This window comes from Labrus mixtus, chromosome 1 (assembly GCF_963584025.1).
Source record: "Labrus mixtus chromosome 1, fLabMix1.1, whole genome shotgun sequence".
NCBI lineage: Eukaryota > Metazoa > Chordata > Actinopteri > Labriformes > Labridae > Labrus > Labrus mixtus.
In genome coordinates this window covers 26,249,584-26,277,161 of record NC_083612.1, presented here as the reverse complement: position 1 = coordinate 26,277,161, position 27,578 = coordinate 26,249,584, and the positions used below count along the sequence as shown (strand labels likewise).

General features: G+C 40.4%; 1 protein-coding gene across 3 annotated transcripts; it reads left to right on the top strand.

Annotated features, from left to right (window-relative positions):
- The first annotated feature begins 3,223 nt into the window (after positions 1–3,223).
- On the top strand, positions 3,224–23,688 carry fam120b (family with sequence similarity 120 member B). 3 transcript variants are annotated; one of them, XM_061040067.1, is made up of 15 exons: positions 3,224–3,318; positions 3,672–3,809; positions 4,730–4,920; positions 5,111–5,244; positions 5,429–5,551; positions 5,696–5,887; positions 6,063–6,333; positions 6,426–6,609; positions 7,512–7,613; positions 8,477–8,649; positions 13,485–13,577; positions 16,999–17,205; positions 17,362–17,509; positions 21,666–22,116; positions 22,787–23,688. In XM_061040067.1, exons 2-15 carry the CDS (start codon positions 3,674–3,676, stop codon positions 22,815–22,817), a joined length of 2,436 nt encoding a protein of 811 aa, XP_060896050.1. In that variant the 5' UTR covers positions 3,224–3,318; positions 3,672–3,673; the 3' UTR covers positions 22,818–23,688. The 3 variants fall into 3 exon arrangements, with proteins under 3 accessions (XP_060896050.1, XP_060896041.1, XP_060896059.1); XM_061040058.1 differs by having other exon boundaries at positions 17,362–17,518; XM_061040076.1 differs by lacking the exon at positions 13,485–13,577 and having other exon boundaries at positions 17,362–17,518.
- Positions 23,689–27,578: the final 3,890 nt, after the last annotated feature.

Sequence of the window (27,578 nt, the reverse complement as noted above, 5' to 3'; positions counted from 1 at the left end):
GGTGTGGTCAGTTATAGAAATCAAGGGTCTCCATTTGAGGCACAACAAATTGTAACTCCCTCTGTGCTATGTTCCCACATTAAGACAAGAAACCAAGCTGTAATTAGCCATGCTGACTGAGATATTTAATGTGTAACCCAGCTGAAAGGGTTTAAGAAAGAGACCAATATTCAACTAAACACATTTTTATTTAATTAGTCTGATTCACTGCATTCAATATGTATTTTTTCCATCACACTATGATAAAATATAGATAGATAGAGAGATAGATAGAGAGATAGATAGAAAGATAGAGAGATAGATAGATACTGGTACATTCTCTGCATGAAGCTGGGGTGAGCTGATTTGTGAACGAAGCAGAACATTTTCAGGAACCAGCGAGTGGTACTGTGAATATGTCGAGCTACATGTTATATAGGCACGAAGCCAACAATTGTTAACAAGATTCTGTTGCTTTGTCTGACATTGTTCTTTTTACATCATTCCAGACAAACTCCCACTCCCATCCGCCAGGGATAGTCGTCCGATGTGTGAACAAGCAACTGAAGAAGATTTCAATGGCAGCCCTCTGGACTATTCAAGACATTTTCAGGAGTGCATCGGTAAAAAACGCTTTACAGTACACCGGTGATTCAGTACATTTTTGATATTGTTTTAGACAAATGCTGCATCTTTATCCTCTCTGGGCTATGATTATTTTTTTAAGAAGAAGTAAGAAGTGAAAATCCATCTAGTTTCAATATTTGAACATCCTTCTCAAAATCTAGAGTTCAAACCTTAATTTCAACACTAGATAAAACATTACATTTATTTTATTACACACCTGCTTCTATATAGGATTTAATGTATGTTTATGTTATTAACAACAAATGATAATGCATGAATACATGCTTTTTACCATCATAAATAAGTCATAAATGTATATCCAATTTAATTATATATAGGCCTATATATACTGTTTTTGGACTAAAAGACAGTGTTCCTCATGGCCTACACCATTACATTCATGAGTTGTCTCTTCCTTCAAAAGTGTGCTCCGCTCATCAACCGTTATATAATATTTTGGTGTTTAGATAAGTGCTTTTTATTTTATTCTCATAAATTGTCACAGTTAAAGTATTGCTTCACCATGACATTCTATAGCTAATCTTTAATGAACTTTAAACAAACAAATCACACTCTCCCTGCTCCATGAGATCCTGGCCTGTGGTTCCCCAGGGGTCCTGGGCATTAGGTTTGAGAACCAGTGGCCTCGAGCAGCAGGATTAGCCAGGCCAGCTGCCCACAGAGACCCCAGGCCCTGGACGCTGACACCAGGCCTGACCCCGGGGTGGCTACTATCAGGGACACTGAGGGGATTTGGTCAGCATTTGGTGTGTAGAAATGTGTGTGTGTATGCTGTTCATTCAGTTGGACAACTGTTGAGCCTGTACAGATTTGTGCAGCGGTGTTCTTTGTGTGTGTGTGTGTGTGTGTGTGTGTGTGTGTGTGTGTGTGTGTGTGTGTGTGTGTGTGTATGTGTGTATGTGCCTGCTTCTATGGTCAATTCTTTCCGGGGGTTAACTGCTGATCCAGTACAAATGGGAGGTGTTGGGGGGCAGGGCTGAGGGCAGTCGTGTGCTCCTGGAACATCTGCCTCTGTTTCTCCTGAGTCAAGCTTTGGTCAGGAGTGGGGTGAAGGGAGGAGGGATGCAACAGGGGGGAGAATCCCTAAATGGGGAGGAGATTGAAGAGGAGAAGGAAGTTGACAAGATGAAAAGACAACAAACTAAAACACACTGACTGGGGTTAGGATTATATATATATATATATATATATATATATATATATATATATATATATATGCAAGTAAATTCATTCAGTGTTTGTTTGCTTTGTGGTATTTATATTTTCATGGGTGAGACAAACATGTTAAGTTTGTGCAAATGCTAATTTTTCTCTAAGAACAATCAGAAACTTTGTGTCTGGTCCTGAGAAAAAGCAGGTTTATACACCTTGTGAGCTGGATCAGATACCAGATCTCATCTTGATCATTGATAATAAGGTCATTTTATTTCTATAACTACTTCAAGGGTCAGAATACATACCCAGCATCTCTTTACATTATCATTAAGCTATAACACGAAAACAAACTTCTTAAACATTAAATTACAATACAGACCATATTTCTTAAAATTTCTAAAAAATACATTTACAAGAAAACATTTTACAGTAAGCAATATTTTTCTATTCTTCCAACTCGACACAATTCTCAAATGCTAAAATATTTGTCAATTTTTTTTCCTGCTAGGGCTCTGTTCGGTTTGTATTTATTATGTGTGATACATTGTGTGTTGTTATTTATTTTAGCAAATAAAAGAAGCAATTCACTTTGATACTCCAGCTACCAACTTGGATCTAAACTGCAGAAAATCCCTGCAGGCCTTACGGCAATGGTTATGAACTTGCAAACTTAACTTTAGGAGGGCCATGACAATAAGAGATGAAGCAGCAGATTCAACACCTGCACAGGTACAGAGCCACTTCATCTAACAACATCCTCCCAATGATGCTATACACGTTAAATTGAATTATGATCATAAAAGCCACATGTTTTTGGGAGTACTGAGACACAAATCAAGTTTGCTCTAAGACTGATGTGGTCTTCATGAGTCCAGTGGTCATAACTACACTCAAGAAGGGGGGTGGGGTGGGGGGCAGATTTACAACACAGCCCCTCCCAACTCGGAGATCAGTTGACTGGGAGGGGTGGATTGTCCTTTCAGCCCACAGAGCATCTGGCTGAGGAACGACAGATGCTGACAGCTGGACTGACACCCAGCATATGTCCCTTTTTTAGTCTTGCTCTACTCACACAATAGAGTGGAGGGGATGGGGGGGCCTTGTGTTTAGAAGGTAGACCTAATAGCTTCTGACTCTAGAATAGAGCCCCTATTCTCCAGGAGAGCAATTAGCCTGCCTCTGATCCTGGCCTGGGGAGTTATTATGAGAGGACTGAGCCCACAAAAACCTCAATGGTCTATTCTCAATCATTCAAAATCAAGATGTTTTTTTATATAACTGTGCTCATCTCAATAAAAAGCCAAATATGTGACTTGGGGAGTAATTTCACTCGGGTCCATAGAGTCTATTATTTTAGGATTAATCATCACGGGGAAAACATTTTTTCACTGACGCCTCAGTGAGCTCCTTGCGCCCAGCACGTGTGCCTTGTTTTGCAACGTGATGACGCCACGCGTAAGATCACGGGACGTAAATTGCATTGAACGCATGTAAACAAAACCTGACAAGTGTTGCTGCGTACACAGAGAGTCTAAGGTAAGTTCGTGCTATGTGAAACTATACCAGGGGCAAGCACATGTGCAGATAGAAGTTGATACACGACGAGTTGGTTACGCCTGAATAAATGACTGTTTCGACTAGAAGCTAAGCTAACTGTTAGCATCCAGGTCAGAAGATTTGAGTTAAATGACTCATCTCGTTTTGTATGTCGTCCTGCAGCGATGTATAACCTACACAGTCCCTTTTGATACCGAAAATATGCGAAAGATTTTGCGATTTTGTACAAATATCAGTAAACCATCAGGTAGCTTTTAGACATGTTGTTATCTCACATTGAAACACAGTTCACAATGAATACACTCCCACTCTGTTTCTCTGTTTCTTCGTAGAAATGGGTGTCAAAGGTCTTCAGTCGTTTATGGAGCGCTGCTGTCCGGGAGCCTGTGTGACGGTGAACCTCAAACAAATGGCCAGAAAACATGCTGACAAAATACAGCAGGGCTTCACAACCCCAGCTAACACATACAGTTGAGTTTATTTCAGTGTGCAGGAGTGGATACATCACAGAACAACTCTACTTGTTCACTTAGAGAAGGAGTTATTATTACTGATGTTGAACCAGTTACTGTATGTGTTAACAGATGAACCTAAAGCAAAACACTGTGAAACACAACAAACACTTACATAACACTGTGATAAACATTTACTGTGTGTATATATTCCATCTGACTCTTGTTCGTGTAAGTATTTCTTGTACCTATTATAGATATCTTACTTACATTCCTATCCGATTAATATTTTTACAACTATATTTCTACTGCTATATTGTATATTTTGGAGAAACTGTAACGATCGAATTTCCCTCTGGGATTAATAAAGTATTTCTGATTCTGATATAGTTATTCAACTACTCGCCTGCTATATTCATATTTTTTTTAATTCTTTATTAAGATAATGCAATCAGTGTGAAAACACACGTGTCTTTTCTGGTCGATGAGAACAACTATAAATGTACATTTTAACTCCCAAATATTTAACATCTTGACGTAGTAAAAAAAAAAAACGTTTTTATAAGCGCAGATAAGAGTGTAGGGAGATCAGTGAAATGATTCAGTTTCTCTTATATAACCTGCTGGTAAAAGTAACAATGTGCATTTTGCTGGTCTTTACAGCATTCAATGCAGACTTAGAGTCAGTGACACTGAAACTACGATAAGTGAAGGGCTGTAGGAACACAGACAAAGTAAAATGAATGATCGTCAAGGCTAATCATTTGAATTAGTATTTTGGCGTGATTTAGTTAAAAACATGCTGATGATCTTCAAGCTTAAATCTTGGGTAAAAAAAGTAAACTAGACATATTTTCTGTATAATTTGTCCTTTATCAAAGTTTCTTTTAGCATGCAGACTTTCTTTCTTTTACATGTGTATTTTCACTCTCACTTAGGCCCAACACTTGTTGTGGATGGTATGGCATGCCTGCGCCACTGGTACTCGTGTAAGGACTGGGTGTGTGGAGGTCAGTGGAAGGAGTACATGGAGGTGCTTAAGAGCTGGGTGGAGGCCTTCACCTCAGCAGGAATACGACTGGTCTTCTTTTTTGATGGGGTGGTGGAAGAGCAGAAAAGAAAGCAGTGGGTGAGGAAGAGAATCATTTTGACTGTAGAACACACATTGTTGTCGTAAAATGTTTCCAGTTAATATGCCTCTTTTTTTAGTTACAGTTTATTGGCTAGCACAAAAAAACTTCAACATAGAGGTTAATAATTGTGTAGTACTTAAAATACCTAATCAACCTCCTGTACACATCACACTCTTGTGTCCGCAGGTGAAAAGGAGACGCAGAGTGAATGGAGAGATTTCAAAAATGTTTCGTCACCTGAAGGCCCATGGTGAGCAGCCTGGTAGAGAGCTCTTTTGTCTTCCTTCTGGTCTGGCTACTTTCACACACTTTGCTCTCAGGTCAGCATCTACAAGGTGTATTGATATGCACAAGTCCTGATGTACATAACCATTACACTGCAGTATGATATTTAACAGTGAAGGGTTAAACGTTATATGAGGTTTCATCTAATATCCGATGGAGGCTCAGTAGTTGGTTTTATTCATTTTCTAATGTAAATTTTGAATTTTTTTTTTTTTACAGGTTATTGGGTCAGGAGGTGTTTTGCTCAGTGCGGGAAGCTGACTATGAGATTGCAAGCTATGCTCGTCAACATAAAAGTATGGGCATTCTGGGACAGGACTCAGACTTCATCATATACGACAGGTGTTCTTGAATTGGCAACCTTATTTTATACTTTTGGACCTTTGCTGCACTGCGGTTAATACTCGACCAAGTAAATAATAATTTGAAAGTCATGGAAAACGTGCATAAACTGACAGACTGAACATGTATTTATATCTTTTGAAGTGCCCCTTACTTCTCTGTGGCAAAGCTGCAGATTCACAGCCTTACTACAGTCCTGTACAACCAAGAGAGGCTCTGTCAAACCGTTGGATTGGATGTTAACCAGCTACCACTGCTGGCCTGTCTCCTAGGTAACGATGTGGTGTCTGAGGAGAAGATGCAGCACATCAGGAACAATGCAATTTCAACTTACAGGTGTTTTGAGTCCACTTATGGTTGTTGTCTCTATTTTCTTGTTTTAATGTAGAAATATTAAATAAAAATGTCTTTCCTATCCTCTTCAGGATAAATGTTGTTGACCAAGAATACTGGATGCATCCATTCATATAATATGATGTTACTTAATGTCAACAATGTCATTGTTTCCTAGGATTAACAACCCTGCATCACACTCTGATGCTCCTCCGGGGCAAATGGTGCTAGCTGTATCCCACTTCGTGAGCTTGTTGTGGAGGAGAGAGGAGGAAGATGTTGAGCTTATCCTCCATTCCCTGAACCTGTCGGCTCCTCTCAGAGAACTGCTGCAGAGGGGAATTAGCTCATATATACTTCCTGGACAGGAAGCTCTTCAGCAGGGTTACATCTCTGCACCTTCCTCTGCCTTTGCATTTGAGAAACACGTTAGTCCAGAAATATTAAAGGTGCGCCCTGTATTTCATTCCCTTTTCTGATGTTTTGACAGCAACAAATCAATAAAAGTTTATATTTTGTTTTTCTTTCTGGGTTTCCCAAGGCCTGTAGGGAGAAGCATGTGGCAGCAGACGGTTTCATGGTTTATAGTATTGTGTGCGAGGGAGTCATTGAATGTAGCAACACTCTAGAGGATGAGGAGGACACTGAACTGTTGCCTCACGCCCTCGTCTACAAGCCCTGCAGACAACGCATCTATGGGCTGGTGCTGCTGCACGGGCATGATGGTAGGACATAAAGATTTGTCCAATACACACACATTTTGAGGTCACCCACAAACACGTACTCTGTTAACACCATGCAAAGAGTCAGAAAGCACAACTTTTCAGAAAAGTAACATGTAACATGTCAGAAAATACAAATGCATATGTAAAGGTAGACAACTAAAAACATATACTGAACTTCTACTTTAGTCGAAGTTCATCCTTGACGCTATCTTCTCTGGGTTTAAGAAGAGAGTGCACATTTCAGTATAGTGGTGCACATTTGTAAAGGCTCCAATAATGCTGAACCATTCAGGTTTTGGACCAACATATGATGCTAAATAGAATATTTTTCTTGCTTATTTCAGCAGGACGATGACAAATCACATTCTTGAAATATTCAAAAGCATGGCTCGGTAGAAAGAAAATCTGGATTATAAACTGGCCTTCCTGCAGTACTGACTTGTCACATATCGAAAATGTTTGGAGTAAGACAAAAGGAGACCCTTTACTATTGAACAGCTGAAATCCTATGTTTAACAAGAATGGTAAAACATTCCAGTTTCTAAATGACAAGAATTGGTCTCCTGAATTTCCAAAATGTTTCCAAATTGTTGATAAAAGCAAAAGTTTACCAGCAGCTTGGTAAACATGACCCTGTCTCAAATTTTTTCAAGCATGTTGCATCAAATTCAAAATGGGTATTTCATTTTTCAACAAACAATAACATATCTCAGTTTCAACACTTGTTATGTTGTCTTTGTGCTTTTTTCAATGAAATATGGAGTGTCAGTGTCTTGCAAATCATCACATTATGTATTTATCTACATTTTACACATGAGGTTGAACATATAAAGCAAAGAATACTTCCCAGGACAGCGATATGAACAATATCCAAATATAACTGTGGCTTTTCATTTGTTCAGGCTGCAGTGATGACCCTCCAGTGATCAGGGAATGGTTTGTATACCCTGGAAATCCTCTGAAGGATCCTGACATGGTCCATCCTGTCCCAATCAGTCTCCCAGGTATTGTGCCTGCTTGTTTCTGTGTATGATGGTCTGTGTTTTCCTTGGCTCAGAATTAAGACAAAGTATGATTTCAATCAGTACATTTCAATGCACAGTTAAGTCCAGCTAACTGTTAAAGCTGGATAAGGCCATTTAATTGGACTACTGTTCTTCTCCCAGTATTGATAGAAGTATGTCCAACTCCGCTACAGTAGGTTACGATATATCCTGTTTCAGCTATTTTCTATCAGACTTCTTCTAGGTGACCTGGTTAACAAGTAAGGAAGAGAAAAACGGGTTGTATGTCAAACGGTGTAAACATGGAAACTTTACAGTTCTGTACATTTCGTTCGTACTCTACACTTAACTTTTTGTACAAATCTGATGCACGCTATCCCTCTAACTTATGGAGATATCTGAAGGCAGACGACTTGCTTTGCTGCTCATTTATGCTGTTTTGACTTCCCGGTCATAACCCGGCACGAAGACTGAGGAGCGTGCGCAGAACGCCTTGGCCAGTTTGGGTCTGATCTAGGCGTACACATGCAAGAGTGAAACGATCCTGAACCACATTATCTAGATGTGTGAGTCCGACTTCGTGATATTCCAACTTTTACAATTTCAGTTGCACTATTATGTGGACATGCATTTTAAAGTCCACTTTTTGGCGGACTTACAAATAGATCAACTTAAAATTACTACATGGAATGTACTGAATGTAATTGTGCCAGTTGGTGGGCAGAGAGATTGGGAAATGTAGTTGGTCATAGTTCTGTCCATTTTGTATGCGTTTTCAATCAGCCAGACCCGACAGGCTACCTTATTAAGTGCTTATCACATTCACATTGTGAACAATTCTTCTTTTCTGTGTGAATGTGAAGGTGATCAGCCCAGTCTGGACTTACTTTGGTTCGGCACTGGCCCTGACGTATCTGCACTCCGCTTGATGTCCTTCTTCTCAATTTTTGACTGCCAGGAGTTTTCAGAGTTGCACGGAGTGATTGAAGACTCTCTCCTGGCTGCTCTCTGCCTGGTCACTTACATTGCCCTCCAGGTAAAGTCAACTTTCTTTAATAGTTTTCATTTGGTAATGACAGCACAGACACAAGACAGAAAGCGGAGGTCATGGGCCAAACTCAAATCAATGCACTGAGAGCATAACAAAACAAAAGTCTATACACTTAATAGGTGGAGAATATTAGTCTGTGTATAATCTATTCTCGGAAAGGAAGACTGAAGACACAAATCAACTATTTGAACATGCAGTCCATAGAGTTTAACATGTTTAACACAGTTTTACTCATGAATATCATGAATTGTGTAGATAGATGTTCTCTAATATAAGACTAGTAATACATCATCTACACCCTTCTCTTGAGTCTTGTTGGTTGTTCCATTTGCTAAAAAACATTGAGACAGCTTAAGAGAAAGATACTATTTTTAATCTCCATCGGCTGGGCTACATTTCTGAATTAAATGAATTGAGCTGCTGAATGAAATGGTTGAGCACAATATGATCAGTTTATTGAGGCATTTCTGTCCAGATAATGCAGTGTATGGTCATTAAAGCTACTCCTGCTGATTGGTTAAAAGAAGTAAAAGACCAAATATTCTGAGTGACTACTAAACACACAAGACAGCTTTTGATTTGAGATTTACACCTATAATACAACAGTCATTCTGCCCTTTTGTCAACTTGGGATTTAAAGTGAAACATCCCTTGTTGACGGTCTGTTCTGTGTTGTTTTGTTATGGCTTGATGTCAGCTTCTTTCACCCACTGAGTGCCCAGGTTAACCACAGACACTGTTCTTTGGAGCTCTAGCTCTTACGTCAACAACTGCTCTGATAAGCATCCAGGGGCTTGAATATCTTAAGAGCCATTTCTTAATTCACCATACAACTATTGTTTCCTTGTTTTGGTTGCAAATGTTACACTATAAACATTTGTGCTGTTTGTGATCTTGTTGTAAAGCCTTGTTTTGAAAAACTCCAACTCTGTGCTCGCTGTTCAAAGTATCCGAAGAAGCAGAGATTTGTGCTCATGGTTTGTATGTTGTCTTTGACGTCAATTGATTGAGCTTTAAAATAGCAGAGATTAATTCATTCCATCACAAGGATAAAGCTAAGTGCGTCATTTTGCGGAAGTTAAACAGAAATTACTCTTGATATCCTTTTTTGCCGTCTCGGCAATAATCAGTTCTTATATTGAGTTTTAATGTCTTCCTCATAATTTTTCTATTCCAAGACGTTAATCCCAAATGTTTTGTTGCATATTTCAGAGTTAATGCTTAAATCTAAAGATTTCTATGCCCCGGTTTACCTGGGCACTCAGTGGGTGAAAGAAGCTGACATCAAGCCAAATCCAAACAACACAGAACAGACCGTCAACAAGGGTATTTCACTTTAATTCACATGTTGTCAAAAGGGCCGCTTAATTGCTGTTTTATTTTCATGTCTCCTGTTTTAAACTATTATGCGTCTTGTTCTTTTAAAGAACAAGTGTGCATGTGTGTGTGTGTGTGTGCTTTAAGTGTGCGTGTGTTTTTAAGTGTGCTGACGGCGAGAGGTTCACAGTTGACGGGAGGGGAAAGTTCACCGAGTGAGTGACTAGTATGTGAATGAACTAAAACGCTAACTAAACACATGAATGTAGATTCATTTACACCCAGTGATCAACTAACCTGAGGCTGTTTCCTGAGGTCAGATTGTGTAGGTATTTTCATCGGTGTGCAGCCTGTACATACACAAACAGCAGTATAACACAGTACATTTAGCCTCTTTATGTCCCCACATCTCACCCCAATGAAAAAAGATTGAAGATTTTTATAGAATGACTAAATTGACGATACATAAATCATTTGTGTGAAAAATGGATCACGTTCAACCGGTTGAAAATGAGTCATTCTGCTTGTGTGCGTGTGTGTGCGTCGGTCTGTTTAGGGTAAAGTGGTAGTGGGAAGGTTTTGTTGCAACATTGCTCCTCAAGGGACTGTGATTGTGGCGTGTGTGTGTCTGTGTGTGAAACAGAGAGAGTGTGCTGGCGACAGCCGCCTTTCTGTCCTGGCTGACGCTCACCACATGGAGCTATTTACACCAAGCACCCTCCGCCCCGCTGGACACACACGCACGCACACACACGTTCCTGTCTTTGTCTCGCTCACACTCTGTGCGTTCTCATGTTCTTCTTCTTTCACACTGGACCACTTTCTCTTTTCCTTCCTCTCTTGTCTTGTTGCTCTTTATCTCTTCTCTGCTCTCCTAGTGTGTGTGTGTGTGTGTATGTGCATGTGTGCGGTTGTGTGTGTGAGTGTTTTGTGCACCCCTTCAGTCTTTTGTGTGTCAGTCCAGTGGTTTATTGTCTTCAGAAGGTGAAGCTGTGTTTGCCTGGAAGCAGGTGGCAGGCAGGGCTGTGTGTGTGTGTGTGTGTGTGTGTGTGTGTGTGTGTGTGTGTGTGTGTGTGTGTGTGTGTGTGTGTGTGTCTGTGTGTCTGTGTGTGTGTGTGTGTGTGTGTGTGTGTGTGTGTGTCTGTGTGTGTGTGTGTGTGTGTGTGTGTGTGTGTCTGTGTGTCTGTGTGTGCGCGCGTGTGTGTCTGTGTGTGCATGTGCGTGTGCATGTCTGTGTGTGCATGTGCGTGTGAGCGCGCATGTGTGTGTGTGTGTGTGTGCGTGTGTGTGTGTGTGTACATAATCACTGTTATCAGTACTATCTGCCAAAGGACAGGTGAGAGCAAAACACACACTCACACAAACACACATACAACATCTGCCTGTTAGCTTGCTCTCTGCTTCTTCATTAGCCTCGCCTTCTTTTCTTTGTTTCTTCTCATTTTTATTCAGACTTGTATCGTCTTTGTCAGCAAACAGCAGAATCTTCCACCTGTCCGCCATTAATCGCTGAGCTTTTACCTGCACTGTAAAGCCTGTGTAAAGCTTTTGATTTGAGATTTACACCTATAATACAACAGTCATTCTGCCCTTTTGTCAACTTGGGATTTAAAGTGAAACATCCCTTGTTGACGGTCTGTTCTGTGTTGTTTTGTTATGGCTTGATGTCAGCTTCTTTCACCCACTGAGTGCCCAGGTTAACCACAGACACTGTTCTTTGGAGCTCTAGCTCTTACGTCAACAACTGCTCTGATAAGCATCCAGGGGCTTGAATATCTTAAGAGCCATTTCTTAATTCACCATACAACTATTGTTTCCTCGTTTTGGTTGCAAATGTTACACTATAAACATTTGTGCTGTTTGTGATCTTGTTGTAAAGCCTTGTTTTGAAAAACTCCAACTCTGTGCTCGCTGTTCAAAGTATCCGAAGAAGCAGAGATTTGTGCTCATGGTTTGTATGTTGTCTTTGACGTCAATTGATTGAGCTTTAAAATAGCAGAGATTAATTCATTCCATCACAAGGATAAAGCTAAGTGCGTCATTTTGTGGAAGTTAAACAGAAATTACTCTTGATATCCTTTTTTGCCGTCTCGGCAATAATCAGTTCTTATATTGAGTTTTAATGTCTTCCTCATCATTTTTCTATTCCAAGACGTTAATCCCAAATGTTTTGTTGCATATTTCAGAGTTAATGCTTAAATCTAAAGATTTCTATGCCCCGGTTTACCTGGGCACTCAGTGGGTGAAAGAAGCTGACATCAAGCCAAATCCAAACAACACAGAACAGACCGTCAACAAGGGTATTTCACTTTAATTCACATGTTGTCAAAAGGGCCGCTTAATTGCTGTTTTATTTTCATGTCTCCTGTTTTAAACTATTATGCGTCTTGTTCTTTTAAAGAACAAGTGTGCATGTGTGTGTGTGTGTGTGCTTTAAGTGTGCGTGTGTGTTTTAAGTGTGCCTCATTTGAGGAGAACGATGTATGATGAGTGTTTATGATCAAAGTGTTTAAATCTTGAATATTAAAATAAATTCACCAGAATCCAAGATATTGTCTTTTTTAAAACCACTAGATTGTTGTCCCCATCAAAACCTTTGTGCCAGCGTTACCCACAATGCAATTCACGTGAGGTTGTTAATCTTACATCATTCTATCGTGCCCAAATTATTTCTAAATGTGTTTTCTAATATTAACCCTTTTTCTTTTTAAACACTCCACTATTTTGGCATATAAGAAAAACCATTCAATGAACTCCTTTACTGATTCTTCATGTCAGTCTTATATTGAAATCAAGCCAACATGTTTACTAAAGAGTAAATACCACGGAGCGGGACAGCTGCAGTTTCAGCTAACATCTGAATGGTGTTTATGAAGTGGCTGTATAATCACAATTTACGTTGTAAAACAGAGTCAAATTAATAATAAGTGGAGCTTCTACTGAACCGGTTAACCCTTCACTGTAGAAGGTTGGGCTTGTATTGAAACTTCATTCTATATAAAAGTGCCTAGTTCAAACACACACAGTTGATCATCCGGCATGTCTTCTTGAGAGAAGCTGGTTTCTGGTGGAGCGATAGATCGACACTTAGAGACAATCATTGAAATGGATGAAGTATGAGCAGACAGACAGACAGACAGCTGAGCAGCTTGTCAGACAGAATGTTAGAGGGGCAGACAATCAAAGTCAGCCAGACAGGCTGACAGACAACAGTAGCTGTTGTTGTCTGATCGCTGCTGCATTCACATTCCCTCGTCACTCTTCTATTTAAACAGCTTCAGGGTTTGTTTGTTTTGTACACACAACTGGGCAGCCTTGGTTCTGCACTCTGCATTGTTTCTTTGTCTGTTTAGTTGTTGCAAAGAAAGCAGACAAAACAAAACGACCCACACACACGACACTCTGGGATGTGATTGAATTGGTCAGCCATAAAAACCTGTTTTTTTGGTGTGCATGCGTTTATGTTTGTGTGTTCATGTGTGCTCGTGTCTGAATGTTTTCAGGTACAAACTTTGTCTCAAGAGGACGTAGATGCTTACCTGAGTCAGGCGGTGTGCCTGAGATTAAAATCCTCTCAGGAGCTGAAAAACATCAAGGTCAGTTACAAACGCATGCATACACATACACACATACTTACACACACCTCACATAGTATAGAAAAGAAATGTCATCAATATTCATTTGATAGCCCCCACTAGAAAAAGATATCTGTAAACTAAAGTTGTTGTTTCCTGTTGCAAGAAGACAATGTCCGTGTGGTTTACAGAAAACAAACTCAGGGAATGTTTCCAGTAATAGAAAGTGAAGATTAAAATGGAAGGGAAATGTCAACAAGCAGCTGGTGGAGTCTCAAGGAAAAACAATCAAACAAACCACAAAACCATTTCAAAACAGTTGTGGAAAAACTGCAGGTGTTGGATACATTTTTTTTTTCTTTTCAGTATGAAAAAATAAAATAATCAGGGAAATCAGAGCCAAACTTGACTCAGTGCTTGTAGGGAAAAACATTGTTTTGATCACCTTGACACACCAAAGCGTTTCAAAGGATTGTTGCTGCTGTGTGAAAGTAAAACCAAAGGAAGTGGCAACACTGGAAGCACTACTGTACTGTTAACACTGCCAACAACACAGCGAGCATTGTTACCTCTGTCTTCTCACACAGTCTTCATTTAGCTTGCTTGATATGACTTAAGAGCTCTCACAGATCAGAGGATGGGAGAGTCGGCTGAGCTTTTTGCTGCCTTGTCGGATGTAGCCCCATTTATTTTAAGTGCTTAATTACAATACTTGTGTCTAGTAATTTGTATTTCTGCTGCTCATCTGTTTCCTACACGATAATTATGGCTGTGCGTTGATTTGAATTTGCTGACGGGGAGAGGTTCACAGTTGACGGGAGGGGAAAGTTCACCGAGTGAGTGACTAGTATGTGAATGAACTAAAACGCTAACTAAACACATGAATGTAGATTCATTTACACCCAGTGATCAACTAACCTGAGGCTGTTTCCTGAGGTCAGATTGTGTAGGTATTTTCATCGGTGTGCAGCCTGTACATACACAAACAGCAGTATAACACAGTACATTTAGCCTCTTTATGTCCCCACATCTCACCCCAATGAAAAAAGATTGAAGATTTTTATAGAATGACTAAATTGACGATACATAAATCATTTGTGTGAAAAATGGATCACGTTCAACCGGTTGAAAATGAGTCATTCTGCTTGTGTGCGTGTGTGTGCGTCGGTCTGTTTAGGGTAAAGTGGTAGTGGGAAGGTTTTGTTGCAACATTGCTCCTCAAGGGACTGTGATTGTGGCGTGTGTGTGTCTGTGTGTGAAACAGAGAGAGTGTGCTGGCGACAGCCGCCTTTCTGTCCTGGCTGACGCTCACCACATGGAGCTATTTACACCAAGCACCCTCCGCCCCGCTGGACACACACGCACGCACACACACGTTCCTGTCTTTGTCTCGCTCACACTCTGTGCGTTCTCATGTTCTTCTTCTTTCACACTGGACCACTTTCTCTTTTCCTTCCTCTCTTGTCTTGTTGCTCTTTATCTCTTCTCTGCTCTCCTAGTGTGTGTGTGTGTGTGTGTGTGTGTGTGTGTGTGTGTGTGTGTGTGTGTGTGTGTGTGTGTGTGTGTGTGTGTGTGTGTGTGTGTGTGTGCGTGTGTGCGTGCGTGTGCGTGTGCGTGCGTGTGTGTACATAATCACTGTTACCAGTACTATCTGCCAAAGGACAGGTGAGAGCAAAACACACACTCACACAAACACACATACAACATCTGCCTGTTAGCTTGCTCTCTGCTTCTTCATTAGCCTCGCCTTCTTTTCTTTTTTCCCCTCCTCCTGGTCTTTGTTTCTTCTCGTTTTTATTCAGACTTGTATCGTCTTTGTCAGCAAACAGCAGAATCTTCCACCTGTCCGCCCTTAATCGCTGAGCTTTTACCTGCACTGTAAAGCCTGTATAGAAAAATAAAATAAAACAATATCTATCTTAAACCATGTTATTATAGAATGATTTATTGAACTGTGGATTTAATGGTATATTCCATCACTCCTGATAACTTACCAGGAAATGTAATTAATTATGAATTCAACCATTTGACCTTTTGTGCAAAGAAATGTGAGGCTTTGGGAAATAAAGCAGCTTAAATGAGTAAATTGTGTTAATAAAAAATGTTTTTATTTAAACTTTATTTAACCAGGAATTGAGATACAAAAATCGATTTTACAAAAAGTGTCCTGGCCAAGTCAGCAGCAGAAGAAGTTTCACACAAAGATCAAAACATCACACCAACAACAAGCAAGAACTCCATCAGGCAATAAAATATGCAGTGTTACCTGTGCGTACACTGGTTCAATGATCCTTCATCCTGATATTAAAATAATCCTAACTAATTGAACGCTCAAGCTTAATGTGACCCTGTTACTCAAACAAAGATGGAGCAAAAACATTCAAAGCACTTTTACCAAAGAACAAGTTTGTAGAGTAACGTACATGATGAGTCTATGAGACCAAAGGTTACGGCTAATGACAGATTTAGGAGAAACTCAAGTGCAACTTTTTTTGTTTGACATTCAGAATATTGATTTAAAGACAGCTTTGCCTCTAGCAGAAACCAAGATATTTATATGTTGGGGCACATTCAGAATACCATCTTTAATGGTTGACTAAGACCTTAAGAAGAACATCTTGTTGGCATTAAGTACAAGTCTTAATGTACAAAGGTTTCTCTGGACAACATTAAAGGCTGCTTGTAGTTTATTAATTGCACTTGCTAAGGAAGGCGAAGAAGTATACATAACAGTATCGTCAGCATAAAAATGAAACTTTGCTCAGAAACATTTCTACAAATAGGATTATATAAGTATAAATAATGAATAAGATGGGACATTTATGGACCCTTGGGGGGGACATCATTTTGTATATTTAGAAAAACTAAAAGTTAAACCATGACACATTGATTTTTTTTACCACTCAAGTACATTTCAAACAATCTTACTGTTTTGAAGAAAACCCAATGTCAGCCAACATCATTTATTAACGGTGTCATTTAATTCAATGTTTGGCCCTAAAATGCAACTAGGCATAGTTGGAGTTCTTGAGGACGTTTGCACTCTCATCCAAAAGACTTCTTTAGTTCAGATATCTGTTATTGAGCACTAATAAGTAGTGAGTAAAGCTTGCTAGGAATATATTGGGGTTTGGCTTGAAACTAAGAAAAAGCCAGCAGGGGGAACTATAATAATCTTCACTAATACAAGAATAATAATAGCGTTACTAAATAAACAGCTACTGTATGTCTCCTTCTATGTAGGATGGAGTGATCAGCTGTGTGTAAGGATCCTTGAGGATCTGCTTTATGCTTTCTTGAACCTTGAGTTAGAAGAGTTTGTTGTCCCATGTAGTGAGGGCAAGTTGAAGATTTGAACTACACATGTTGTGACAGAAGATGATTCATAATTGTGATATAACATCAGTCAAACATAAATCCCTCTTTCTTGCTCTGTTCTTAGCTGCCTGTCCTCTGCAGCCGTGCATTGCAGCTGGGATCTCTCTTCGTCCGGGGACTGGGCAACCTGCTGGGTGCTAACTATGCCAGCGGCTGCCCACTGCCCAGCGCTGCCCTGATGCCTTGGCAATGCTTTGATGGACGTCTGTTCCACTCAAAGTACCTGCTGGCACACAACTCTGCGGAGAAAACTGTGCTGCTAGAGAATGATGTGAGTGCAGACAGGGAAACAAAAGGGGAATCTGCATGTGTGTATGCGTGGGGAACGAGTTTGAGGAAGGAAAAACGAACACAATTGGATTTGTTTCAACCACTTGAAACAACAAAAACACAACGTAATTTTTTAAAATTTTCTCTCTCTCTGCAGTCAACCTGTTTGTCTGTGTTTCTCTGCTTGAGAGAAAAACTCACAGAAGCCTGCATGAAACGAAGCAAAGTCCTGCAGTCCAGACCCAAACCACCTGAGCAAAGTCATAAAACCACACCAGGACCCCGATACAGAGAGAGACAAACAGGTGAGATCTGTAAGTCCAGCTGGGGTTATAGCCCGATTAGGCTATTTTATTAAACTACTGTCCCAGTATAAAAGCACAAGTTGATTTATTAACGTAAGTACAGTATGTCTGACTCCACTAAAGTAGGGGGCGATATGCTCACTGTCCGCTAGTAATTATTGGACCTTCGTCTGGTTGACATATTAAGTCATATACTACACCAATTCGCCATTGAGCATTTTCCTTCTACCCATGTTCCTCAGTATTTGTTATACCTTCAGCTGAAACAACATAGACTGTCTCCTTGTCTGTCTTAAAATGCTTGGTTCTCACTCGAGCATTTGCCATGTGGATACCTTTGTCTTGATGTTCTAGGGAACTGTGGCGCATGCGCAGAACACCTAGGACAGCTTTGGGCCAATTAAGTTGTATACATGCAAGAGTAAATCAATCTTTTTTAATATCATGTAAACATTCTGTGTGTATATAATCAAGCAGAGTCATCAGCACTGCCTTCGGTGGGGCGCCTGTAAATGTAGTTACAATGACGTGTCCTATAAATATGCTCTGTTTGGTTCGAGAATGTCCAGTAAAATATGTTTTAACCATTCTGGTTAAATAAAGGTTAGAGAGAGAAAAACATTTTGACCTGATTAAAAAAATGTTTTGTTGTTTCTATGGCACCCTTGTGGCATGGTGGTTAAGATTTATACCATGTTACCACAGTCGTACATCACATCTCTTTCTCTTTTTGTTCCCTCTGCGTATCTGTTCCTTCAACTTTCAAATTACGTTACACAGAAAAAAAAGAAGGAACATTGTATTCTTTTTGATGTGTTATTTTGGAAGCTATAGTGCAGTGATAATGTTTCGGAGCTCGTCTATGTTTCTAATCACTGCATGAAAACAGAAAAACTCAAAAGGCCTCCAGTGATCTCAGTGGCAAAAACACTCGGCAGCTCTGAAATACATCATTTTAATCTGACAATTCGTCTGTGGTTGTAGTTCTCTGGTGCCCCTCGCAGAACCACATTACCCAGAGGGCCGTGCTGTAACAAGCTCCATGTGTGCTGCGGCGGTAACAAATACAGCTGTGTGTGTGCATGCACTCACAGTCACATGTGCACGCATCGGAGACTTGCTTTGTCAGTGCACCAGTAATAGTAGGTTTCTGTTTATAGGCTGGGAGAGCTCTATTTTAAGACAGACAACAAAACGAGCTGATTACAGACTTCTCTCTTGTGCCCCCTCCCCCCATTCCGCTCCCCTTCCCCTCAATCTTTTCCCTCTGAATCAGTCTTTATCCTTTTATTTTCTTCATCCTCTCTCTGTTTCTTTTTCTTATTTCTTACTATTGATCTGCTGCATTTACAGTGGAGCTGTCCCAGTCACCTCCCTATCTTATTACACATATATTCACATGTAATCTCCCCCTTTACACACATATTGGTTTGTTTTGCATGAATGTCACAGTCGTTATGTGATGCCGTTTGCCACTGTATTCTGCAGACTTTAAGGCAAAATGAGCTCCCTGTTGATACAAGACTTGTCTCTATAGTCCACAGTCCTGCTTGTTGGTCAGTCTCAGAAGACATCTCAGTCGCAGCTCATGAAATGTGAACCCGTAGTTTCTCTTCAACCCTATGACTTATAAACTTTTGGGATTGTTTCTCTGCGTGCCATGTTGGCGCAGAGTCTCTGAAATTGCGCCGAACTGTCTGCTTTTTGCCCTTGTGGGTCTCATGAGGATGTTTCTGGTTTTATAGATGGAAGGCTGTTCAGTCTTTATACCTCAGTGTTTCATTTCTGCCAGACGCAGACACCAATCATTACTACAGAACTGTGGGGATGTGGAGTGTGTGTGAAAGAAAGAGAGAGTGCGTGTGTGCGTGAGAGTAGTGGTGGCGCTATGTGGTACAGTCGAAGGCCTGGTTTGGTTTTTGTTTGGAATCGGGCCTGATGTTTAGTCTCCTCAGCAAATATCTCCTCTGGCCGCCTGCCCTTACAATTACACTCTAACAGTGAATCCAGTGTAGCTGCTCTCCCACGTCTCTTCACTTCTCTGTCAGAGATCATTTGAAAACAACCTCACTCTCAGATTGGGTCACAGTCGAGCTCTGATAAAGAATGTGGATGTTCCTCTTCTTCAGAACTATTCAGTGCATGGCTGAACCTTTAACAACCACAATCTTCTGTTTTTACTGAGCACAGAAATACTTATGGTATTAAAAAGTTTTGATTTAGCAGTCTGAACATAGGAGAGTCACATTGTGTTCACTAAAATGACAACTTTCTTCTCTTAACATTTAAAAGTTAAACTGCTAATATATTTAAATTCCAACTTTGCTGGTCATTCATGTTTTGTTTTCTTTATTTTTGGGCTTATTATTCCTTTATTTAGAGAGAGGACTATGAAGTGGGGAATGACATGCGGGAAAGGAGCCACAGGTCGGATTTTAACCCAGGCAGCCCGCTGCCTGTGTACATGGGGCATGCGCCCTAACCACTCAGCCACAGACGCCCCGACACATGGCTTTTAATAGGCTTTTGATTGATTTTGAAACTTTTTTTGTAATGGAGGGGCCCTTCTTGAACCAGCCTGATTGACCATCTCCTCTTATCTGTCCTCTGATACTTTGTCATATACATGTACACACATGCTGACAGCTGACAGATAAATAACATATTTTAAAACATCTCTCATCACTCTCTGATTGAATGTGTCCTTTTTTTATTGTTCTGCGTTGAATCCCAAACTGAGAAACTGAAACTTTTCCAGAAGACAAACAGAAACACAAAAATAGACCTTTAATAGTGTTGGTGCTGGTGGCCTGTTTGACACATGGTATGCTTTCATGTTCCTGTTTTCCACACTTTCACGCTCACTGAATGGATTTATAATTTAACAGCGGTCTGATTTAGTCAAGCAGGCACAGCACCCTCTGTGAAGGGTCTAAACTTATACTTGGTATTTCATTTCAAGTACTCAGTAAGTAACTTAACATCTGCCACATCTGTCAGAGCTGCTCCTGTATTTGTGTAAAGGGGCGACTGCGCCCGAGAGGTTAGTTCACTCTCCCCATGTACAGAGGCTGTAGTCCTCGAAACGAGCGGCCTTGGGTTTGAATCCAACCTGTGTCCCTCATGTCATTCCCCACTCTCTCTCTCGTCCTAATTTCTGACTCTGTCCACTCTCCAGTAAAAATACATCTTTAAAAAAGGTTTATGAACAATAGCAGAGCGAGACGCTTCACAGACGCCCATGAATCTAAAATATGTCACATCTTGGTTGCTGCTGTTTGTTGTTGGATGACTGCTGACAAGTAGATCTGTTAACATTCAGCCTCAGCAAAATGTTTTTCTGTTCTCTGAATCATTTTTCACTCAAAGGCGGCAGAGTTTGTCAGACTTGATGAATGAGAATTTCAGCTGAGATATGGTGTTTTTTCTTTTGCTGTTTTGTGGGAAGCCTTGAAATAATTGTGGGCAAACTTTAAAGGCAAGCTTTTAATGTGTGTGTGTGTGTGTGTGTGTGTGTGTGTGTGTGTGTGTGTGTGTGTGTGTGTGTGTGTGTGTGTGTGTGTGTGTGTGTGTGTTTGAGAGAGTTGAAAAGAGCACTTTGATTGTATTTCAAAATTCAAAAATGCGCTTTGAAGTATGAACCCAGTTAAACTTCAGGTATCAACTACCAATAACATTTATCTTTCTCTGCTGTGAAAGAGTTATAGACAATCAATGGCTCTTAATGTCTCTTAAAACTTAATTTAAATGTTGTATTTTTGTTCCACATTCTCAAGCCTTCAATTCCTATATGATATCGTTACTTCCTCTGTTAACCATGAATCCCTGCTCGGCCCTGTAGATGCAGAGGGCAGCACGGAAAAAAGTTTCAGGTGGACACAAACACAACTTCAAATCAAAGCTGATGTTACTCCTACATGTGTAAATCATTTAATAACAAAACAAAAAGGGTTGTGATATGATGATGTACTGTTCACATCTTGTTTCTGCTGCATACTGTACAAGTGGCCCATAAAGGTATTTGTTGTTTGTCATTTTTAATTAGCTTTGCCATGACCACTTTTTATCACATGACATCACACTTTTCATACATAGCTCAGTGCACCTCAATATGAATAATATAAGGACACTTAACTATCACCTTTCTCACGTTCAGGTCAATCTTCAGGCAGTGGTAAGAACTGGAGGGAGCAAGGGGAGATGACAGGAGGCCGACAACATGGAGGAGGATGGAGGGAGCAAGGGGAGATGACAGGAGGCCGACAACATGGAGGAGGATGGAGGGAGCAAGGGGAGATGACAGGAGGCCGACAACATGGAGGAGGATGGAGGGAGCAAGGGGAGATGACAGGAGGCCAACAACATGGAGGAGGATGGAGGGAGCAAGGGGAGATGACAGGAGAAAGAAGAGAATATGGAAACAGAGAGGGACAGTGGGAAAGAGGAGGGTACAGAGGAGGAGGCTACAGTGGAAGGCAGCATTTTCCCCCTAATCCTCACTCTTATGCTGACTTCCAGGATGAAGGGCCCTACGACACTAGCCGTCATCCAAAACAGTCCAGAGGAGGATCTAATGGCAGTAGAGGAAGATATCATCTGGCCCCGAGGTAACACTAGTGACACCAGAATATAGCTTCTGGTACTCTTGTTTTTTCCTCTTCAATTCCAATACCTCAATTTATGTATAGACATATACGAAATGCTGGTTTGGTACTAGCATCAGACTTTCCCTGTATATGTTTATTTTTGCTTTCAATTTGTTAATTACATAAATAACAGTTCTCTATGGAGAATATTTTTTTTTTACTTTTTTCCTCACTTGTTTCTGCTGAAGTGTTTGAGGGACCTTGATGTTTTGATGAAGAAGCTCACATTGGTGTTTTTACCATTTGTAAACGCTCGATCATTTTATACAAGTGGAGGAGTCTTCTCTGTATAATTCATCACTTGTAAATACGTCAGAACAACTAATGGTAAATTAATTCTTACTAAAAAACCTGTTTAAGCCAACATTAGCAGGTGCCAGGCCCCTCTGAGAAGTAAATTCTTCTCTCCTGCTTTCACACAGTAGTTACCTGTGGCAGCAAAAACACATTCCACCGTTCTGGTAAAGGCAGTTTTCACTGTTTGGAGCGATGAAGCATATATTATTTCATTTGAAGCTAGTTAGAAAATAATGGTATTAAATTTAGTGTACAGACGTATCTACTGGGCAATACCCGATCAATTTCATAATGTTTCATTCCTCTCCTCTTCTCTCCTCTCCTCTCCTCTCAGGTGGTCTCGCCCTCCTACTTCAGGGACATAACTCCACCGTGAACCAGAGAGGTGAGAAGAAAAGAGAAGGATTAGAGGAAAAGATTTAAGGAAGTTAAGAGGATGGGGAGGACATGATGAGATTAGCGGAGGAATCAAATGTCTCTGAGCAAACTGATTAGTGAATCACTCATCAGGAGTCTTTGTCTAAAGGATGCAGGAGGGAAGGCAATCAAGAGGAGGCAGAATGAAGCATAAGGACCCCTTCATTTGCCTGTTTGGGTTTGTTGTGCATGTCAAAATAATCTTGTGGCTGTACTATTGAAGACATTTATTAAAAAAGCTCCTCCTTGTCTCAGGGAAAGTTACCTGTTTAACTGTGACAGTGAATGAACAGCGAGGATGAGCACTCTCCAAACAAACACACAGATGACCCCAAACACACTGAGAAGTGGATTAATGGCTAATCCTCAAGCCGGTTTTACCTCTTATCTTTGTCAATAAAAGAGAGAAGATCTTTGAAGCTTTGCTTCCAGTAGCATAATCTTCTGATGGGACTGGTTTTAAGTGGAGGAACAGTATGGCCAGTATCAACTGAACTGAGGCATCAGACACACAGATTATTAGGGACAAAAACAAAGTGAAGGAATATAAGTTTCTGTTTTTTTCTTAACACAGAAGAAAGTGAGTTATCTGTTTGTCCCATAAATACAGACAAACGTTTATATATGCCACTGTTCTCTTCTTTGTCTGCTGATAAATTGTCTTGATTCCGAGCCCTGATAAATGATCAACACTTATTCTGGTGTTAGGGGCTTCAGGTTGAATACATTTATTGGTATTAATTAATGACTGGTTTGAGTATTTGATCAGTCTTGATACAAATTTAAATGTCTTCAAATAATAAACATGAAAAACATTCAGGGCACGAGTGTCTTGTGTTTATTTCAAATGTAACCTGAAGGTTCAGTTTTCAGTGTTAATCCCAAATCATGTGTATTATTCCAAAAAACACAGGAACAGTGTTTAAAGGGATACGTCACCCATTTGCATTGAGCTTTGTATCATTAGAAACCTGGTAGTATTTTTGAATGGTCTTGCATTCCGCCCTCATTTTCCCCTGAGAATCTTTGTATTTCTGAGTCTGAAAAGGAGCTTCCGATGATGCAAAAATCCTAATTTTGCGTCATCGGAAGCTGTTGCGGTTAGCGGGGTGAAACTACAACGCTCATTCCTCATATTTTCGACCACTGAAGCTACAGATCAATCACAGATCAGTGGGTGGGAACTCATTCCCAGAATCAAAACTTAACGTCCACCATATTGCTTGGAAGCTATGCTAACAGGCTCTATGCTAACAGGCTCTATGGAGAAAGCTGATAATGGTGAAAAAATATAAATATAGCGGCGAGACGGCTGCTGCCGACAGGCCGGTCTTGTGTTTTGGCTGCTGCGGCCGCTGGCTGCCGGGGCCGCTGCTAGCCGCTGCTGGCCACCAGCTTCAAAACCCAATATAAAGAATATATATTGGGTTTGGAACACCCAACACTTTACAATATACAATAACAATACATGCAATGTGTTTGTGATAGAAATCATAAATGTTTTTCTTTTAGCCCTTTGCTGTCTTTGTGAGTGTTATGTTGTTACAGTGAATTAATAATTACTATAAGACCAAATAAATTTAAGTTTAGAGTGTTGGAATTTATTTTAAGTAAATAAAATATCGAGAGAGTTTGAAACAAAATTGTTATCTTTGTAAAAATTGTCTTCATGTAAAGTTTATGTCAATTTAGTCTTTCTGATTTAGTCCCCATCTTATGTAGGTGTGTACATACACATGGAGCTCTACAATCAGAATCAGCTACATTGGCCAGGTATGCTTTAACACACAAGGAACTTAACTCTGATGAACTGTGCTCTCTATGTACAGAGGTATAACATTAAATATCAACAATAAACATATAAGCAAAGACTAATATGTACAAGACTAAATAAGATAATAGTTGAGTGGTGAGTAGTGCCAAAGATGCTGAAGGAAACATGATGAGGTAGAGTTTTACAGTATTTACATTAAAAGTGCGTAGCTTGATCATTTAAATAAAATAATATATACGTATATGTACACATACTTTCACAGTGACAGTTTGGTCCCAGAGTTATTTCGCAGCGACAGGTCTGACACTGTGACTGTTTAGCGTTCATCAGAGTGACAGCCTGGGGGAAGAAACTGTTCTTATGACGGGTTGTTTTGGCGTACAGTGCTCTGTAACACCTGCCTGTTTCCTGGCCCTGGACCGGTATCAGTCCTGGATGGGGGGCAGGTCGACACCAATGATTTTTTTCTGCAATCGTGATTTTCTGTTGCAGTCTGTCTGTGTCCAGTTTGTTTGCAGATCCAAACCAGACAGTGATGGAGGTGCAGAGAACAGACTGGATGACCAACAGAGGTGGTGGAAGAAAAGTTACCACCAGGAGGACCTACAGATTTAAAACCCTAACATATAAATACTTCAGATTGAATTTGATCAAAATGTTACTTCAGTGTGGAACATGTTTTGAGCTGATCAGAAAGATTTATAGAAGCAGTTTTCTGTAAGTCAGTTTGCCAAAGTGACTTTTAGTGAGCAGGTCTGAAGGTTATCATCACAAGGGACAGTGGTGTGTGAAATGTAATTTTGATTTAATTTTCCAAATGAATCACCATGGGGACATTTGTGTTTACAATCTGTTATTGAGAGACATCCTACTCACACATATATTTGTGTAGAGATGTCAGAGTGAGAGGGCTGCACACAGAGGGCGCTTCTGAACTGTTGGGGGTTTGTTGGCTTGCTCAAGGGCACCTCAGCAGCACCTGGTAAGTAAACTGGAATCCTTCAGCAACCAGACCATTTTACACAATTTGATCCACACTGGGACCCGAATCGGCAACCCCCGAGATCCCAACCCTACACCATACTGGCTGAACTACTGGCACCCTGAAGCAGTTTGTATATATTGTTTTGTGCGTGTGAAAGGAACTGTGGACAAGCTTCAACAAAGACATACAGAAAGATGTAAGGTTTTATCACCATGTTGAACTTTTAAAGGGTTAGAAATGCTAGACGTCTGCTAATGATTATTAGAGTCACTCCCTGTCTTTTGGGTTCTAGAAGTGGCAGTGTGTGTGTGTGTGTGTGTGTGTGTTTTCAGGTCAGTAACTGTGGTGAGGGGAGTGGGTGTGGGTGTCTATGTGAGGAGGGGCGACTATGGGTGTGGCAGGCAACGCACATGCATGACTTGGGTCCATTCGCTCCCTCTGTGTAATAACAATAACAGGAGGAGGGATGTTTTCTGTGGTGAAGAGGAAGTGAGGGATGGAAGGATAAGACGGGAGGAAGAGGGAAAGAAACAAAGTGAAAGATGAGAATGAATGAAATTGTGGGAGAGAGAAAAACTTGAGAGAGAGAGAGAGAAAGGAAGAAGGAGTGAACATCAGATGAAGAGGAGTAGGAATAGAGAAAAGAACAAACAACAGGATGAGAGTGAAGAAAGAAAGGCGGTTAATTTAGAGAAAGGGGAGAAGACGGAAGGCTTAAGAACACAAGCAGATTGAGTGTAGTCTTGCCTCGACCACAGGAAACCATGTTGGCTGCCCGACAGATCAGCTTCCTGCGTGTGTGTGTGTGTGTGTGTGTGTGTGTGTGTGTGTGTGTGTGTGTGTGTGTGTAGTGGTCTGGGGCGTGGTACCTCCAGCAGCAGGGAGACAAACAGTCAAACCCCCTTTGGAGGCCTCCTGCCTGGGATTGGCTCAGGCCTCTTTCCTCTTAGCTGCTTGTCATTCAACACACTTATTTTGTCTTGCACTCTTTTAACATCTTATCTAATCTTTTCTGAGTCTTTCTTCCCGACAAAGTCATCAAACCAAGCACCCGTTTGTCCAATCGAGGAGATCTGATTCAAACCCTTGTGGTGTGTTGGCCACAATAGCGGCACCTTAATGGACTCCATTGATCACTAAACCACTTCAACAAACTTCACAAATGAAAAAATCCAGCTTGAGGCAGCTTATGTTTCTAAACTCCCCTCTGGACAGGTGGTTGTATATGTCACAAGTGTTTTGGATGCTATACTGTGCTGGTTAAAGACAAAGCTCATTTTTCTCTTAATTTCCAGCTGTCAGTTTAAATTCATCATAAACTATAACAAATTGGTTGTGTTCATTTTAAAGATCACACTGAACGAATCAAATACAGCATTGGTTGAGATCAAAAGTTAAGGCTGCAAAATGAAAAGAAGAATATCATCTCTATGATCACATAAACACATTTCTCAACAACTACAGGATGAAGTTCAGTGAAATTTGTGAAAGATAAAAATAGTTGTAAGAAGATTAATCCGGATGGCTTTGCCAATTTTCATGCTTTTTTCTATTGCATCATGATTTTTCACTATGGTGTTATTTGAATTATTCCAACAACAATTGGATCTTTTTGCCATGTAATCTTTTACAGACAGTTTCTTCCCAATTGGTTAAGAATTGTGGGAACTTTGGTTGATACCGGTACTTTTCTGCTGATGGCCTTTTCATCATTTCAAAAACTGCATGTTTGCAAGAATTTTTGTGAAATATATTTTGTCATCTGCACTTCAAGTGAAGGCTGCAAGGGTCTCAGTTGGGCTCTTCATTGACCTCTGCATGTAGCCTAAAGTTTAGTTTATGTCTGCTCTGATCATTAACCCACTCAACAAGTGCCAACTGTGCATGCATTCAAACCAGACACTGCTTTTTTTTTTTTTTACCTTTTCTGTCCGGTCAAAATGACAGACA